The following is a 17,297-nucleotide window of genomic DNA, read 5'->3' as shown; positions in this document are numbered from 1 at the left end:
AGTGTATTTCGATCTCTAGGCGACGCTTCCCAAACCCTATTTTTAGAACTACCGCATAGTGAAGTACCATCATATAATGAAGTATCAGCATGTAATGTTGAAGTATCAGCATGTAATGTTGAAGTATCAGCATGTAATGTTAAAGTATCAGCATGTAATGTTGAAGTATCAGCACGTAATGTTAAAGTACCATCACGTAATGTTAAAGTATCAGCATGTAATGTTGAAGTATCATCATATTATGAAGATTATCTACATAAGACAGTTGGGGCGTTCCATAAACTATACACTATTGTCGTGTGTTTCCTTTCATATGTGATGTAAATCTGCAACAAAATCTGTCTTTGGTTATCTTCGAAAGTAGGTCACTGAAGCTTTGAAGCGCGATGAAAACAGAACACGCTTTGGTTTTGTTTCTATGCAAGAGCTTAACATGTTGTCTCCCGAGACTTATATTTCACCACCAGTAAGCATATTTAATTATTCAATATTTTCAACTTTGAAATATCCCTTGTCTTTGTTTTAGAACCATTTTAACAAGAGCTTGGAATTTGGGTAGTTGTGTAAAACAGCAAAGTGATACATGTATAGACCTGTCTATTTCATTGCTGGTTACTCAGCCATGACTCTTTGAAATCAACAAGATTTGTCTGACGTTTGAGCCAAGACTACGCAATCTCTGTATATTCTCTCGAAACAAACCAGCGTCATTTTCAACTTGTACTGATGCAAGAAATAGATTGTTACGTCCTACCGAAAGTCCAAGGTCTTTTTAAAATGGCTCTATAAAACATCAACAATTGTTCCTCGTTTGATTCATTTCAAACTAACGATTGTTAGCAACTTTTTGTTTTGTCAACAAACTTGAGAATTTAAGTCTACAGTATTCCCATATAATTAAATGAGTAAACTCTAAGAAAAAATATTTAGAGTTATAAAAGTATTTCAAGGTTTATTTAGGTGAAACTTTAGATTAAAACAATTATATTAATCTTCGAAATGCATTGTGCAAGTTAAGGTCACAATAGACGCATAACACAACATTGCATCATCAGTTAGTCTAAAAAATACGTGAAATAGAACATTTATAATTGTAATTTTATATTTGAATAAACGCAAAACATTCGCGAATTATGGTGTAACTTCCGTGAATAAACGCGAAACTTTTCGCTAATTAACGTGTTACTTTTGCGAATAAACACAAAATTTTTGCGAAAAAACGCATTAATATCGCAAATTCACGCAAAACTTTCGCGAATTAACGCGGAACTTCCGCGAAATAATGCGAAACGTAATAAAATGCGAAGCTTTAGCGAATTAACGCGGTACGTTTGCAAATAAACGCGAAGTTTTCGCGATATACATGTAACGCGAAACCTTGCGCATTAACGAGCTAGTTTTGCAAAAAAACGAGAAACTTTGATATAAATATTGTCATTTCATACAATAACCCTTATGGAGAACAATGACTGAAAGCAAACATATTTTCGTTATAAAAACTCTCAGATATTATTCTTTTTTTATCTATAGATATATAAATAAATCTGATAAAACTTCATAAAAATTGAATAAATTCAAACTTGGGGAAATCTTTAAAATCCAAGTACTGTAATGTTGTAGATATTTAATTTACTGGGTCAGTGGATGTAAATACAAAATTTACAACATGACAAAATTACAAGTTGTCATGTTGTAAATTTTGTATTTACACCTACTTAGTAAATTCAAAATTTACAACACATGACAGTATTGATTTTCAAACGACGTAATTCATCGCGCTTTTCATATTCTCATGCTGAAAACGAGGCATCAATATTTGTATGATAATATTTTTAATTTGAATTAAAAATTTGATTAAATATCATTGTTTAAAACATTAAACATGAAAATCCTATATCCCCGGGACATGAATTTACGTATTGTTTGGCGGTTTTATATCAGAAAAAAAAGCTGTAAATAAGTTCGATCTATACATTTTTAAAGCTACTTATCTAGATGATATCCCGCGCAAGCGCGGAAATGAAAACTTTACACATTAAAATGATACAATTCTTATAACTATTTTAACACGAGCTTGGACTTTGAGTAGTTCTGTCAAATAGCAATGTGACGTACATGTATGCCTGTCTATTTCATTGCTATCCACTCAGTTATTGCTCTTTGAAATCAACAAGATTTGTCTGGTATGGTGGCTTATGCCAACATATTTATCTTTCATGTCGACATATTTGATAGAAAAATAACTTGCACACAAGGGGCAGAGATATGCCATCATAGTCTGGCTTACGCAATCGATGTATACTTCGCTTGAAACCGCGTCATTTTGAATTTTTTTTACGCAAGGAATAGATAGCTACGCCCTACTGAAAGTCCAAGGTCTTGTTAAAATGGTTCTAATTATATGTAGAACTATATTTTTGGATAATTATATGTATTGTATTTTTCTTAAAAAGCATGGCTGGATATTTAGAGGAGTGGGCAGGGATGAAAACTATAAACTGAAATGAATGATGTATACATGTACATGTAATTCTTTTTATTACTATGCTAAGTGAGATATCCTCATCAAAATATCAAGTATTCTGTTACCGTAATTGTGGTGATTTTTATGAAAAGAGTATTTAATGATTGAACATATAATATCCAGATGAAAACCAAGACCTGCATAGGATTCTTATACTTACTTACCTGTGTCAAATTAGTTCAACTCTAATTACCAAAAAGAGCAATTCGTCGACGAAAAATTCCAAAATGAAAAGGTACAGGATCCTGTACCAAAAAGGGTCAATAAGCCCTGGCAGTATTCACTAGATTTTGAAGTGAAAATTTGAAAACAAACTTTAAGATTCACAATCTATATTTAACAGCTACGAGTGTGATTTTTCAATAAAATATTTCAAAAGAGAAAAACACTTTGAAACTCTAAGAAAGTTGGAAGGGGGGTGTAAAAAGATACATCGGGCGTGGAGTGCTATATTGTAAACCGGAAGTGTCGCCATTAGTTAAAAACAGATATTCATTTTTCGTGTTTCAGCAAGTCATAATTTTCAGTGTTTTTTAATTAATGGTAAACTTAACTTCCAAATTTCTATGTCTGTTTTTCCTCTTATATCATAATCTCAAAATCTAACTATCGTTTTATTGAAGAAACTGCACGATTCTTAACGAAAATATAATGTAAACATTGGCAGAACTGTCAAATTTGGATATAGTTTGATCAAATTTGATTGTCAGAGTTATTTTTATTTCTTATTTGCCCAACATATGTTTTTAGATACTTTAAATGACAGTATATGAATCAATTATAGCTTGAGAGTTTATTCTTTGATAGACAGGACCAGCTGTGGACCACTGACACCCAGAGCACTAAGATGGAGGATGAGGATGATAAACCATTTGTGTGTTCAGCATTGTCTTGTGGGCAGGTATGAAACTTTGTATTATTTTTTGAATCTTGACAGCTTGAAGGGCAAAGCCAAGAACACAATTGCATTTAAATAACTGTTTGCATCCATATATGAAGAATGGTATCCGGTTTGTTCACCCTGTATACCTGTTCTTCCGAGTCTGTTCATAAACCACATCATTTTAAGATATCTTTATTTCTTTACTATTTACTTTTTATATGATAAATTATATTTTACTTTTATTTTAACTTGATTTACTTCAAATGACTTTTTATAACAGTTTATTTCTTCAAAAGGACAAAATTGGTCTAATTTAATTGTTATATTTTAATGTTGTTAATCATTGATAACTGTCGTATTTTTTTTGGTTTTTAAAAATTTTTCGCTTGATGATTGTAAACAACTAAAGAAATTGAGACATTTATTGGCTCGTTTAAAAGGTGGCCAGGAGATGAGCAATATAATTCTATCTTTGAAAAATTTATATACCTGAGCACAACACAATACCTTTGATCTCTAAATGAGATATGTATGTAGATGGATCATGAAACTATCAAACAACTGTTAACCAAAATTACATGTAAATAATTAATTCACAATAAGTCATCGTACAGTGCCTGGGAAGGACAAACAACTGGTTGGGCCAATGGCCCCATGCTTCATAAAACGATGGGGCCGTTTTGAAATTTATGGGGCCGAGAAAAAATTCAATGGGGTGGGCCATTTTTTAAATAACTGTCATACATAACTGGAAATATTATCAGATTACGATAATACAGTCATCACATGCATCTTTGACAATAAAATTTATGTAATTAAATCCAAAATAAAAATGTGTTTGGATGTTTGTCACTGGACAGAGATATGTTTTTTTTCAAAGAATTCCTCTTTTTTTGAAAAACATCACTATAATCAAGGTTTTCTTCTTTGTTTAACCAAACTCTAAGAAGCCAATCAGATATTTTGGGTACCAAAGAATTTCTCTGCTTGGTTAAGAATACAGTTTTGCTGGAAAAACACTCGTTCACAACTTGCAGTGTGAAGGGCAAAGTGAGTGCATCTGTGCAAGCTGCCTAATAAACACATACCGAAGGGAACTGCATAGATATCGATGTTTTATGTCCGTGGGGAAGTGAAATCTTATGTTAGATTTCATTGCCAGTGGCATCTCTACGATCAAATGGCATTTCGATCATTCCATTGATGATTATCGAAAACGCCGACTACGATAAAATCACAAACTATGAAATAATGCGTTTGCGCATTTTACGATATGATTGCGTGGCGCACCGCTTGGCACAGCACACCATGTGTGCATTGCGCCATTATTCGGCGGTATGCGCATATGGCGCGTGGCGCGGCCCCTTCTCAGGCCCTGCATTGTATTGTCATCAGGTCAGTCAATTGGTTTTCTTATTATTATGTAAAGATGCTATAATGGTGCTGTTTTGCATAATGATACATCTCTTCATAATTTTGAAAATGATAAGAATACAAAAAAATGCAGCTACATTAATCCTGTATTATTAATACAGGATTAATGTAGCTGTATATTTTTGTAAGTATTAAAATAAGGCGAAAAAACTTTGGGCGAACGAAATCAAGGGCAAAGGGACATAGGGCAAACGGTGTCAAGGGCAATCACTATTTAGGGCGAATGAACATACATCCAGGAAGAATAATTTTACCGGAACAAGGCTATGCTCAGATCCATTAAAGGACATCTGTCATTTTAATGATAACACATTCTATTTATAGCAATTAGGAAACATGTACAGTGGATTCATTCTGTTAATTAATTAATAATATGAAATAAGTATTATTATACATGTAGTTATAACAAAAAATATATCTTTTTTCAGAAATTTACCAATGAAGACCATCTTGCTGTCCACATGAGGAAACATGAAATGTCTCTCGCTCTGAATATAGGATCAGGCCTCACCCCAGGGTCTGGAAAATCCCCTCTATCTGGTCTCATGCCACCAGGGCTATTTTTAGGTAAGTTTTACACTTGATAATTGAAAAAATAACATATAATACTGTTGGTGTAAAGTGAAGTAAATTTGATAAATTGATTTAAATCATCATAAAGAATTTGTAGAATTAAAAGTAGTTTTAGACTATGGATATTTAGTGTCATAGGTTTAAATCCCTCAAATATGTGTGCATTAAGCATTTGGAGAACACACATGTTAAAGATTCAAACAATCATTCTCTTTTTGTATTAAGAAAATGTTACAGTTACTAGTACTTGAATGCTGAAGTAGATAAAACAAAGAAAGTCCATGAAATATACAATTAAAATGTATACATGTACATATTTTCATTATTTCCTGATATCTGATTCACACTTTTATTGTAATGTGGAAATTTTAAGAGACAAATTTTGTGATTTTTATGTCACGTCACAAATCATTCAAGTTTGATTCTTTTGGGGAAATTTCACAAAATGTGTACTATGCACAGTGCAATACAGTATATCTTTTTAACTTTTTTGCAAGTTGATGAATTTTTGCAAAACTTTATAAGTCATTATACATTTTTCCAAAATATTTCCTGAATGTACATATCACCCCATTTATATTTTGTGCAAATCTTTCATCTTTCATCTACAATTCAGATCAGACCCCTACACCCACCAAATTTCTAAAGAATTGTGAGGAGATAGGCTTGTTCAATGAACTGAAAAACCCATTTGAGGAAGCATTCAAAAAGGCCATGGATACAGAATCTCAGGCTGAAGTAAGTTTAACTGCTAAAAAAGTGGTCTATATACCAGGTAATTGTCATTTAAAAATTCCATTTCATAACGTACATTTATTCATATATTTTAGCATAAAAATACTGTATATTTTCTGTTTGATATACATGTAAATAAGAATCTACACATTTATATATTTTCTTAAATTTTTTTGTCAAGTATTTCCTGTGTGATAAAAAAGTGAATATTTTGTAGACATCTAGCGCAGCTGCCCTTCCGGGACCAGACTCTAACGAGCTCAATACCCCAGTGCCCCGGATTCCTCGCACAGTGGAAGATTTGGCCTCGGACAAAGGAAAGTCAGCTGCAGCAACTAAACCTGATCTGTCCTCTCTGGTGTTGAATCATCTGAAGAGAGGGAAGGCATTCCTTGCCCCCACCTCTACCACTGAAGAAGAGGTGGTCATTATTTCCTCCGAGTCAAACAAGGAGAAGCTCGGTAAATTGGTTCCCAGAGTCCTGAACATTCCCACTCAGATGGAGACGGAGAGCTCAGCTCCCTCCAGTCGCAGCTTCACTCTGGTCACAGCAGCTCAATCAACCACCGTATCCCCGTAAGTCATACTTCTCTATAATTTTTAAATTTTCACTAAGTTACAAAAAAGTGAGATTGCAATTGATTTAAGTTGACTTGATATTGATCTAATGTTCTGTTTCTTTATCAGACAGAATTATAAAAAAACAATGGATAATTTAAAAAAAAAAAATGGACACTTTCGTAAAATCTGATTGGAATCAAATACAAGTATAGGTACTTAAACATTACTTGTCAGTAGGTCTTTAACTCTGTTTTTTCAGTCCACGTTCCTCCGAGGTGCAGGCTCCTACTATCACGGCCCAATCTCAGTACACCATGCAGGTCTTCCTGCAGCTCCCCAACGGTCAGACTGTCCCCGTACAGATCCCCGCAAACTCTGCCGGCAACCTTCAGGTGGTACAGCCAAGTGTGATGACCAGCCGTGTGGAACAGCCCATGGTTAATACGATTCAGCAACAAACTGTCATTCTACCAGCTCAGACTACAACCCCTGTTCAGTCCCAAACCAACATTACCAAACAGGTCAGCATCAGTGGGACTCTTGACTTTTTATCCCCTCACACAACTGGTTGTGAAGGGAATATAGCATCGCTGCTGTGCGTGTGTGTGTGTGTGTGCATGTGTGTGTGTGTGTGTGTGTGTTCAGCTTGGAAGCAAGTTTAAAAGAAAAACCCTTGCACAGATATTTATCAAATTCGTACACTTACTATAGTATTTAGCATGGTAAAAGGACAAAGCCTGGTAATTTCAAGTCAATTAGCTGAGTGCTTTTTAAAATATTGTTAAAAATAACACAATTTTAAACAGAAATTTTATGTACAACTTGACAATAACTACTTCCGCTTCACTTCTGTGAAACCAAAGTAAAAGTAAGCAGTTCAAATCAACAACTTGATATTTTAGGATTAAGATCTAGTACAGGTAGAGAAAAAGTAGTTTTTGAAGTAATGGAAGGTTAGTAAACTGTGGTCTCCTCATTTAAATAACCATATATTCCTAGATAATGCATCCCCACACAATAACTCATGTCGCGAGGGGATGCTCTACTTAGCGGTGCCCTTGTTTTATATCTAATTTCAACAAAATACTCACTCTGTAGTCTTTAAACAAACTGTAAAATGAACTATTCTGTTTGCAAAGTGATTTGAAAATAGTAGAATTACATAATACTTGAGATTTCTGAAATTATATCATTTGAGCAGTCATGAAAAAAGTAATGTCTTTTTACAGTCATTTTATATATCTAGCAAACCATACAATATCTAACGTCTTTAGAATATTGTTTCACCGACATGTTTTTTCATTACTTAACAGAGATTAAAAGCAGCAATTCAATCCCAGACGATTCCCTCTCCTGTCTCCAAACAAGCCCCTCACACTCAGATATCACCTGGATATACCACCATCAAGATATCCCCAGCTGTCAGTCAGCCTCCAACCAGCCTCCAGATATCTCCTGAGGTGACGTCCCATGTTCCGGGGATCCCCAATCTGTCCAGTGTGGAGGAGATGTCCCCCCAGTCCATGGACAGCATCAAGTCGGAGATGCCCTCCCCTGGAGCCGCTGATTCAACAGTCAACTTGTAAGTCAGGAGTTGTTGGATTTTTAAGGTTATTTGTTTCTTGTTATGATGATAGATTTATTCCAATATATTTACATTTTCCAATGTCTTTGTCTGTGATAAAGCTATGAATCAATTTTGTAACATACAGTTAAATATATTCAATCACTGACTAATTCAATATTTAATCTCACAATCGCCAAAATTTATACTGGCGTTTGACCAGTTCTCGCCGAGTACCATTTCTTGCCAGAACATTGTGACGTCATTTTAGCAACATATAAAATTACATACGAAAAATGACGTTACAGTGTACTGGCGAGAAATGGTACTCGGCGAGAACGGTCACACCCCAGTATAATTAAAAGTAATAAGGAATCATTCTTTGAGTATTATGAAGTAGTCAATGAAGTGTTTAAATATGGTTGAGTGTGATCAGATCTTTCATAAAGCCCTTTGTGCTTTCATTCTTTGAGTATTACGAGGTGATCAAATACCCCTGAATGGGATCAGATCTATCATAAAGCACGTTGGGCTATATTTGATCTGATCACCTCCACCTTTTTTAATCACCTATAATACTCAAAGAATGATTCCTTATTCCTACAGTATTGTGAATGCTGATATTATGGTCAGGGTTTATGTTCTTTTTCTGTTTTATCAATAAAGGTACCATAAAGTTGAACCTCTTCTAAAATCTCACTCTCTAAACCTTTATAAACTTACAAAGTTGTATTGTTGGCTCATTTTTTTGAAGAATCTGAAATGTCAGGTATATGAGTTTTCAATTTAGGTAAATTATTGAAAACATATCGTAGTTCTTTTGATTTAAACCACTTAAAAAATCTTACGGGTTATTGACTTTGGAAACTGAGCATCAATATCTTTACATGGAGGATTGTTTGTGATGTGTGTTCATCTTTGTAGTAAGAGATTTAGGAGCGATGATGAGGGGGATGATAGAAGGAAGAAGTTTCTGGAGAGGAACCGTGCAGCAGCCGCAAGATGTCGGCAGAAGAGGAAGAACTGGATCGTCAATTTGGAGAAGAAAGGCGAGGAACTTCAGTCTACAAACAGCAAATTACAGGTACAGTACACAGCATTTGACATTGTGCAGTTACTTAAAGTTTTCCTTGAAAAAGCATGAAAGATCCCAGCTAACTAGATTAAGAATAAGTGCATATTCACTATTCATTGAAACAGGTAGATATTGTATACCAATTATCTCAAAGGAAAAACGTTTATGCTATGCTTGTAAATTATTGGTCGAAAATGAAAAACATTTTGTACTTTACTGTCCTGTGTATGACAATCTTCGATTTCATTATTGTGATATTTTCAATGATAAATTGTAATGTGGTATTGATCCCATAAAAGAAATTGTTAATCCATGTGATTATACACATGTAATACAAAACGTCTATGTATCTACTTGGATAAATGTTTTATGCAGAGAAAACAGTTCCAGGGAGTATGAAGTATTGTATAAAACTGTCTTGCTTGCTGTAGCCTTTATGTTATAATTTTCTTTTGTCATTTGATTTCATTTTGATTGTATGCCAACATGGTGATGTCAATAAACCATTGAATTGTCTCAGGGTGAAGTCAACCAACTGCGGTCAGAAGTAGCCCAGCTGAAGACCCTACTCCTGGCACACAAGGACTGTCCAGTCACAATGCAGCAGCGATCTCAAGGACAAATACCATTATCATGTGAGTGCAGGATTGTTATGTCAATAATGAGAAGTTTTTGAGGGTCTTTGTCTGAAGGTTTTTTGTTTCAAGACTGAAGATTGTTTACCGTTAGTTATTATTCACCTGACCATTGACTAATAGTTAGACCCTAGGAGGGTCACAAACTTCAACTTTCAAATATGTAGAGAAATTTAAGAGGAAAAGGTTACTGTGGTTTCATTAATATTCAAGGGTATCAATTTTCGTGGATAAAGTGAAAATCACAGTTTCAAGGATACGTAAATTCGTGGTCAATGACCCTATCAATACAAAGTATAAGTAGAGATTGCAGTTCAATGAATATTTAATTTCAAGGATAAACTGAACAACGAAATCAACGAAAATTGGTATTCAACGAATATTGATGAAACCACAGTATTTATGAAATCTGAAACATGAAAGTCTTCTTATGAAAAAATATCAATATTGGCCTCCATCTTGTTTCAGTGACATTGACAGACCAAGCAGTGAGTGTGACCCAGGCTAGCACTTCTGCTCCCCAGGTCACTGACCTCACAGGGGCCATGCCCACTGCCTCCAAAGAACTGATAGAGTCACTGACCAGTGCAGGGCTCATCCCAGGGACAATAGTAAAAACAATGGACGCAGGTCTAATCACGGCTCAGTTAGTGGGTCAGCAAGTGGCGGCCTCACAACCCCCCACCATCACTCTGAATCACCCCGCTCTCCCCAGTACCAACCAGAAAATCTACACCATCATTCCAAAAGTGATCAAAACAGATGCCCTGCAACTGAAGAAATAACCCTGGTGCTTCAGTAGGCTTTCTACTGCAAGAATCAACAGAACCAGTTAGTTAGTACATACATAATAAATATTTATCTAGAGAAGAATGAGAGTGAGAGTGGAAAGAAAGGGGAGTTTACTCCATAAATACACAGATGGTAACAGACTGTTTATAAAATATTTGTTGTTACTGTTTTTTAAAAGTTCATTAAGGCTTGAAAATCTTTATATTCTGTGTGATAAGTTATGTAGTTCATAATTTAGAATTTATACTTTTTATTTATTTTGGTTTTTTTACACTATCCTTGTTGTAATAGATTTAATCATGAAGACATCAATTTTAATCATCAGTACAATTTACTGTATAGGGGAAATATTTGCCCCCATTTTATTTTTGCCTTTTTCGCCCTCATTGTCATGGAGCAAAATTAAGACTGGGTGAATTCCATTGTCCCAAATTATCTCTCTTTGAACACAACTGTGTCTGGGTGAATTCAAGACGGGGCAAAAATGTTTGTAAGTTAAAAGACTGAAAATTACACAGGGCAAAAATATTCCTGTATACACTAATCTGTAATAGGGTATTAGCAGTTGTGTGCAATTTGTCATTTTAAGTATGTGGTGTTTTTATATTTATGAAACTGGCTGGAAAATCCATCATAGCAGTTCATCTCCATGGATTAATATGAAAGTAGCAATTAACATGTATCTGCCATATTAACATATCCCGGTCACTGTATTTGAATGACAATAAATAGTAGAACATGTACCTCCAAGTACATGTATTCGTTTTAAAATGTTTTAATGCTGCTTAAATACATGTACATGTATTCATTGTTTTACGTTGATTTTGCGAGAATTCATTGTTTAAAAAAATCTGTTACTTGTTTATGTTTCTTGTACATGTATACAAGTATGAAATTGAAATTAACTTTATTTATTCATTATTGATATAAGTAGATTTTTTTTTAATAAATGGACACTATATGGATTTTTATAGATGTATAAGGTTTTAATTTGAAAAAAAAGAAGAAATGTTCGAGTTGCATGTTTTAGATGTTTCAGGTCCAGAGACCTTTGTAATGGTAAAAGATGCTTTAAGTTTAAATTTTTGTCAGAAATGTTGAGGGCAGAAATGGGTACATGTCTAGGCACTTTGCATCTATGTCAGTCCCTGTCATTCATGGTTTGCTGCTGATGCTTTTGCCAGTGGCTGGGCTGGCACATCTAGTTTTGACCTTCCATATGTTTAACAGCCAGAGCACCTGTTTTTGTTACATCATTGCTGGCAATGTCTAGTTTTGTCCGTCTGTTTGTCCCAAATGTCAGTGTGTGTCCATCTTGAGTTGCCAATATGTGAAAGGTGATTCACCTGGTTTCTGGCTTCCTTTATCACTCTTTGCACCTGTAGAATTATAATACCAACTGTCTGTTAAGGGAGTGCTGTTCTATCAGTGTTTAATGTAGTTCCTCTTGAATAGAATTTTTATGTAGCTTATGGACATTGACTTTTAACTTTGCTATGTGTACTGTAAAAGTGGTTATTTATGTGTGGGGGAATTTGCACTAGTCATGTGGTAAGCTTAAATCTGTGTAAAAATACCGGTATATACCCCCACGTGTATGGTAAAAAAATTAAAAGGTGCGTGTGGTTATTCATGCATCCGCGTAATTAATACGTACACGTATTGTTTGACTCCAGAAAATGGGTACCTTACCACCAGTGTAAATAACCACTTTTACAGTAATCTGTTATGATGAAAATGGCAACATTTGTTTTAGAATGTAATTGTACATACGGAATCATATACTATATGATATAGTATCTAGTCACATTAGCATTTCCACACAAAAAAGTCACTGATGTACACTTTGTTGCATCTCCACAAGCGTTTGTAACACCTCAAAACCAAAAAGTAAACCATGCAATATCGCTTGTACATTTATATGTAAAATCATAAAATCATGACCTTTTCTTCATATCTGTTAAAATTTTTTTTGGAACAAAAAAAGGAACTCTTTTGACATTCCATTTTTTAAAACAATCTTGGCGATGCTCTGTGGTTTTGTGCAATACTTTTCATATATAGTTTTTATACAATCATGCTTGCTTTTCAGAATATTTGAACACCTAACAGTGCTGCATGTACAAAAAAATATACTGATCTCTTTTCTTGTTTTATTAGTCGCTGCTTAAAACATCTGTATCAAAGCATATTATACATACCTTTCTGTTATTTCAAAGTTTTCTGTATATCATAAAGACATGTATTAGTAATTGATGAAACTATCTGTTAACATACATAGCTTTTCTTAGCATTGTTTTGGTTTGCATTACTAAATTTGTTACTTCACTATCCAAATTCTGAATTATTAAGATATCTGTAAATTTTTCCTTTCAAACGCAATAGTTTATGTTTATATCAATCAAATCCTTACAAAATTTTATGTGAAATATGAAAAAGGGTCAACATTAATTTGAGTGACACTTTAAACTATTTGTACCGATGGCTTATGGCCTCTATTTTACAAACCTATGGCTCTACAACTTACATATTGTATTGTTTTAATCAGTAACTTGTTATTGAATGTATCGGATATGTACATTTATTTGTTACAGAGTTTATTGGATGTATTGTAGCGTTTTGTTTCATGAGTTATATTTATGACAGCACTTTCTCATCTTGTTCCTATTATCATGCCTTACATTTGTTGTTTTTTTTTTCCTTCAGGTTTTGATGGAAATATATCAATTAAGTTGAAAAAAAACTGTTTTGTTTTTATATGGCAAGTGTGTGGTAGAATTTCATTTTTACCAGCAATTTTAAATGAGATATAAACCTGTTTTGAATATTACAAGAAAGTAATTAAATATTATGAAAGTTTTTAAATCCTACATTATATCAATCTCAGAGTTGAGGAGGCTTTAGAGGGTAAAATTCCAAGGTTGCTTTAAATGATTATTTCATACAAACCAGATGTATTTGAAAACTAACACTCTAAACAGAGAACCTCTACAAAAATGGGATCAAGAAAGGACAAAAAAAACTCAGTGATGTAAGCTGTTCATTGTGATTTATTTCAAACAAATAACTAACAAATTAGTTACGAAATTACAGTATAAAATCATTACCATAGTATATGTCACATATAGAAATACAGAATTATCACAGATGCTTTGTTACATATAAATACAATGGTATCACTGAGAGAAACATACAATACAGCTATGTACACAGAAATTAAACTGGCAATATAAGAAACAAGTATACAGTCGCCTATCTTCTGTACCATCCTCACGGTCTTTGATCAAAATGGCAAGACATTTTAGAAAACCTGTCAGATAAAATTTTTCACTTTCAAATGATCCCTTATTTCAACTGATATACAAAACAAAGACAGAGCTGGTCAGATAAAAGAGTTATCTTTATCTTGCTTAATTGTACAGTGCTAAGTTTTTGGTTATCTTTCTTAGAATGTTTGTTCTTTATACTTTATATACAACTTAATATCAGAAGAATATTACATGTACTAAAGTATAAAAGTGTTTTACAAAACTATGATGTCATTTTTGCCCACCTTATAAAATGGAAAATATTGAAAAAATGAGATATTTTGTAAAATATTAGAACAGTGTATAGGGACAAACTCATTCGATCTTCATATGAAAAGAGTAGAAGTGTCTGATATATCCCATGAAGCCATAAGCATTCATAATTAGCTATCTGACAGAATCTATTGTACTACTGGTATATACTACACATTTATTTACTTTGACAGTTTCATTTCTTTCACTTGCTGACCATTACTGTAGATTCCCAATTGATAAATAATAAACCCAAAGAATTTATGTTCAAGTAAATTTGTGAGAGGAACATCTCACAGATTTGAAAATCTCGTTTTTATTTTTTCATTGTTTGTGATTTTATGTTCTCACTATTTGATACAAAACGGTTCAATCGCAGAATTAAGTACTTGTGTAAAACAAGGATTCCATGGTTTTCTTCATGATGTATTCCGAAAGAGAATTTGATCATTCTTTTGAAAACAATTTAAATTTTTTATATGTAGAATATTATTTTTAGAAATTTTCTAGTAGGTACATGCTAAAAAAGCATGTGATGATCCCAAATGCAAACAAGGGTGAAAAAAATACTTTGACGTCACAGACTAATATGCAATTTTTGCATCAGTTTCTGAATACCCTCTGTGTTAATATTTAAAGAAACATTTAATATTGTATTGGATAACATGCCTTGCATAGCTTCAAAAGTATCACACACTGAAAGACTTATAAATCATAATGAATTGTGTAACACACACATGTACTGTAACAATTGCCAGTAAGAAAAGCATAATAGTTCAGTAGGAGAAAACCTCAAATCAATCACTACTTTCAACAAGGCTGTTTTAAATTATACATGTAAAATGTAGCAACAGATGAAGAGGATTTTTACGCACTCTAATACCTAGTTGTGTTTTGTCTTAATCAGACTTTAAAATGGTATGGTGTTTTCTATGTCAAGGGCAAACTCGATCGCATTGATCCTCACATTGTCTATATAAGCCTATACTTGTGTTGACAAAGTTTAGAAGACCCAGCATTCTAGACATTGATGAAGACATAGCTTGTTATTACAGTAGTCGAAAATCTACTGTCAAGGAAACTAAAATCTCTTGACAATCGCACATACAACAATTATGGATTATGCATTTCCTTTGTGTGCCCTTGTAGCTATCTCAGTTTGAATAAAGAGCAAGGGAAAGTTTCTAGGCATGGTCAAAGGATTATTGCATTATCTCCCATGCTGTGGCACAAATATTCACTACACGATGGAGGAGAATTTCAGTTCTTTAGGGTGGGAGCGTTTCTGAGTCGTTTGATGTATTCTTGTCCCCACTCCCTCAACAGACCCTGAAATCATCAATTTTTTTTTATATGAATCTCTTCTGACATCATAGCATTTCATTCAAAATTTAGTTTAAACTTCAAAATTATCCAAAGTAGGGAAATTAGACTTTCAAAGCAAAATGAACATTACAACATTGAAAAATAACTCGCTGATATGCAAAAAAATGAATTTAGAAGAAGGATGCATTGACTTGAAATTGTAGTAAAGTTCAAAGTTGACATACTAGCTTTGTTCAAATTGCTAAGGTATGAAAATGTGTACTGGTATATCCCGAGTTAAGCTTGACACTGGCACAGTCACAAATGTGTGTAAATAATGTACATCTAGATCATCTGCATTATGTTCTATGTCAAGACACAATGTATACCAAAGTGTTATGTTTACCTCTGCATAGTTGAAAGATTTAGCGATTCTACTGTATAATGGTCTCATCTCTTCATCTGTATATAGGTACTTGGATATCTCACCAGGCATACTCTAAATAAAAAAAAATAAAATAAACAAGATGCAACACAGACATCTATTGAACCTCCATTTCTAACAATTTTTCGTATTTGAAACTGCATTAAGGATCTCATAATGCATATAAGGCAAAATAAATGACCTCAACTAAGCAATTAACTGAGCACCATTGTTGAGGGCCATATTTACCATCAAGGCACGACCACGCGAGACTGACACTCGTCTCACCAGGTACAGCATTGTCGTGGCGATGACCTTAAGGTTACGCTCAGCAACATCTGACAGCTGCTGATTGGACAAGCCATAGTCCACCGGCTTCATTAAGAGAGTTGTGATAAGACTTCTTGACAAGAAGATGCCAATAATCAGCATGAAGGCTTCTGGGTCTCCAATGTTAGTGGTTCTACCATTCTCAGAGAACTGTAGTCTGTCCTGTAAATATGACCATTGCTCATGATAATTAATAGTGTTTTAAACAGAGAACAAAATCATTAGAGAGTACGTGAAGATCAAGACAAACAAAATTATTTAAACTTTAAAATAGAAAACAACTCATTATGTCTATTTTTTCTTTTTTACCTTTGTTACCTTGACAAAGGTATATTAATTTCTTCTTTTTGCATCTCAAAGACTTACCAGTTCTACTTGCCAGAAGTAACCATCAGGAAATCTCTTTCCGTTCCTGATGAGTTCAAACACAGCAGACTTTCTGTGAGTTCCCAGTACACCAGTGCTTGGCTGCAAATAAAGAATTTAAGATATGGATTTTCACTTCTGTTTGAATCAAAATTATGAGTGGTTGAAATGAGACGACTTGACCATGAACTCAATGAATTTGTGACCTATCATAAGGTATATATACATGTATAACTTTAAATTTATCTGGGAGTTCCCTACAGGAATCCTGTCTATCTTGCTAAATTTCAAATAACACTTAATCCTGATGTTTAAGGTCTTTCAATTGTCGCATGACGTCATTGGGAGCTTTCCGGAATATTTTACCGTTATCGATTATAATATTAGTGTGATGTGATGCATGGTTTTGCCAATATTTCTTGATTTAACATGTGTTTTACACATTTTAAGCCATGAAAAGTGAAATGAAACTAAATTTTAACAATTTATAGAGAGTAGTTTGAGTTGAAATCGCTGAATTCAATGAAAAACTGATA

General features: G+C 33.7%; 2 protein-coding genes across 11 annotated transcripts in view; one reads left to right on the top strand and one right to left on the bottom strand.

Moving 5' to 3' along the window:
* The first annotated feature begins 2,971 nt into the window (after positions 1-2,971).
* Positions 2,972-13,635, top strand: LOC105323178 (cyclic AMP-dependent transcription factor ATF-7). The gene is made up of 10 exons (XM_034448517.2): positions 2,972-3,067; positions 3,332-3,425; positions 5,270-5,408; positions 6,031-6,152; positions 6,367-6,725; positions 6,970-7,231; positions 8,024-8,292; positions 9,199-9,358; positions 9,870-9,984; positions 10,453-13,635. The coding sequence occupies exons 2-10, from the start codon at positions 3,372-3,374 to the stop codon at positions 10,767-10,769; spliced, it is 1,797 nt and encodes a 598-aa protein (XP_034304408.2). The 5' UTR covers positions 2,972-3,067; positions 3,332-3,371; the 3' UTR covers positions 10,770-13,635.
* Positions 13,636-13,808: 173 nt separating this feature from the next.
* LOC105323177 (mediator of RNA polymerase II transcription subunit 15) overlaps positions 13,809-17,297 on the bottom strand; it is a 44,412-nt gene continuing 40,923 nt past the window's right edge. For all 10 annotated transcript variants that reach the window (XM_011422170.4, XM_011422172.4, XM_020065208.3 and 7 more), the window contains 4 exons: positions 16,762-16,863; positions 16,315-16,557; positions 16,048-16,140; positions 13,809-15,665 (listed from right to left, as the gene is read on the bottom strand). In XM_011422170.4, coding sequence (XP_011420472.2) covers positions 15,597-15,665; positions 16,048-16,140; positions 16,315-16,557; positions 16,762-16,863 — 507 coding nt within the window. In that variant the 3' untranslated portion in view covers positions 13,809-15,596. The remainder of the gene's footprint in view (positions 15,666-16,047; positions 16,141-16,314; positions 16,558-16,761; positions 16,864-17,297) is intronic.

Source organism: Magallana gigas, chromosome 5 (genome assembly GCF_963853765.1).
Source record: "Magallana gigas chromosome 5, xbMagGiga1.1, whole genome shotgun sequence".
In the NCBI taxonomy this organism is placed as follows: Eukaryota; Metazoa; Mollusca; class Bivalvia; order Ostreida; family Ostreidae; genus Magallana; species Magallana gigas.
Note: the sequence above shows the minus strand (reverse complement) of the source record. Positions and strands in the feature narration are given on the sequence as shown.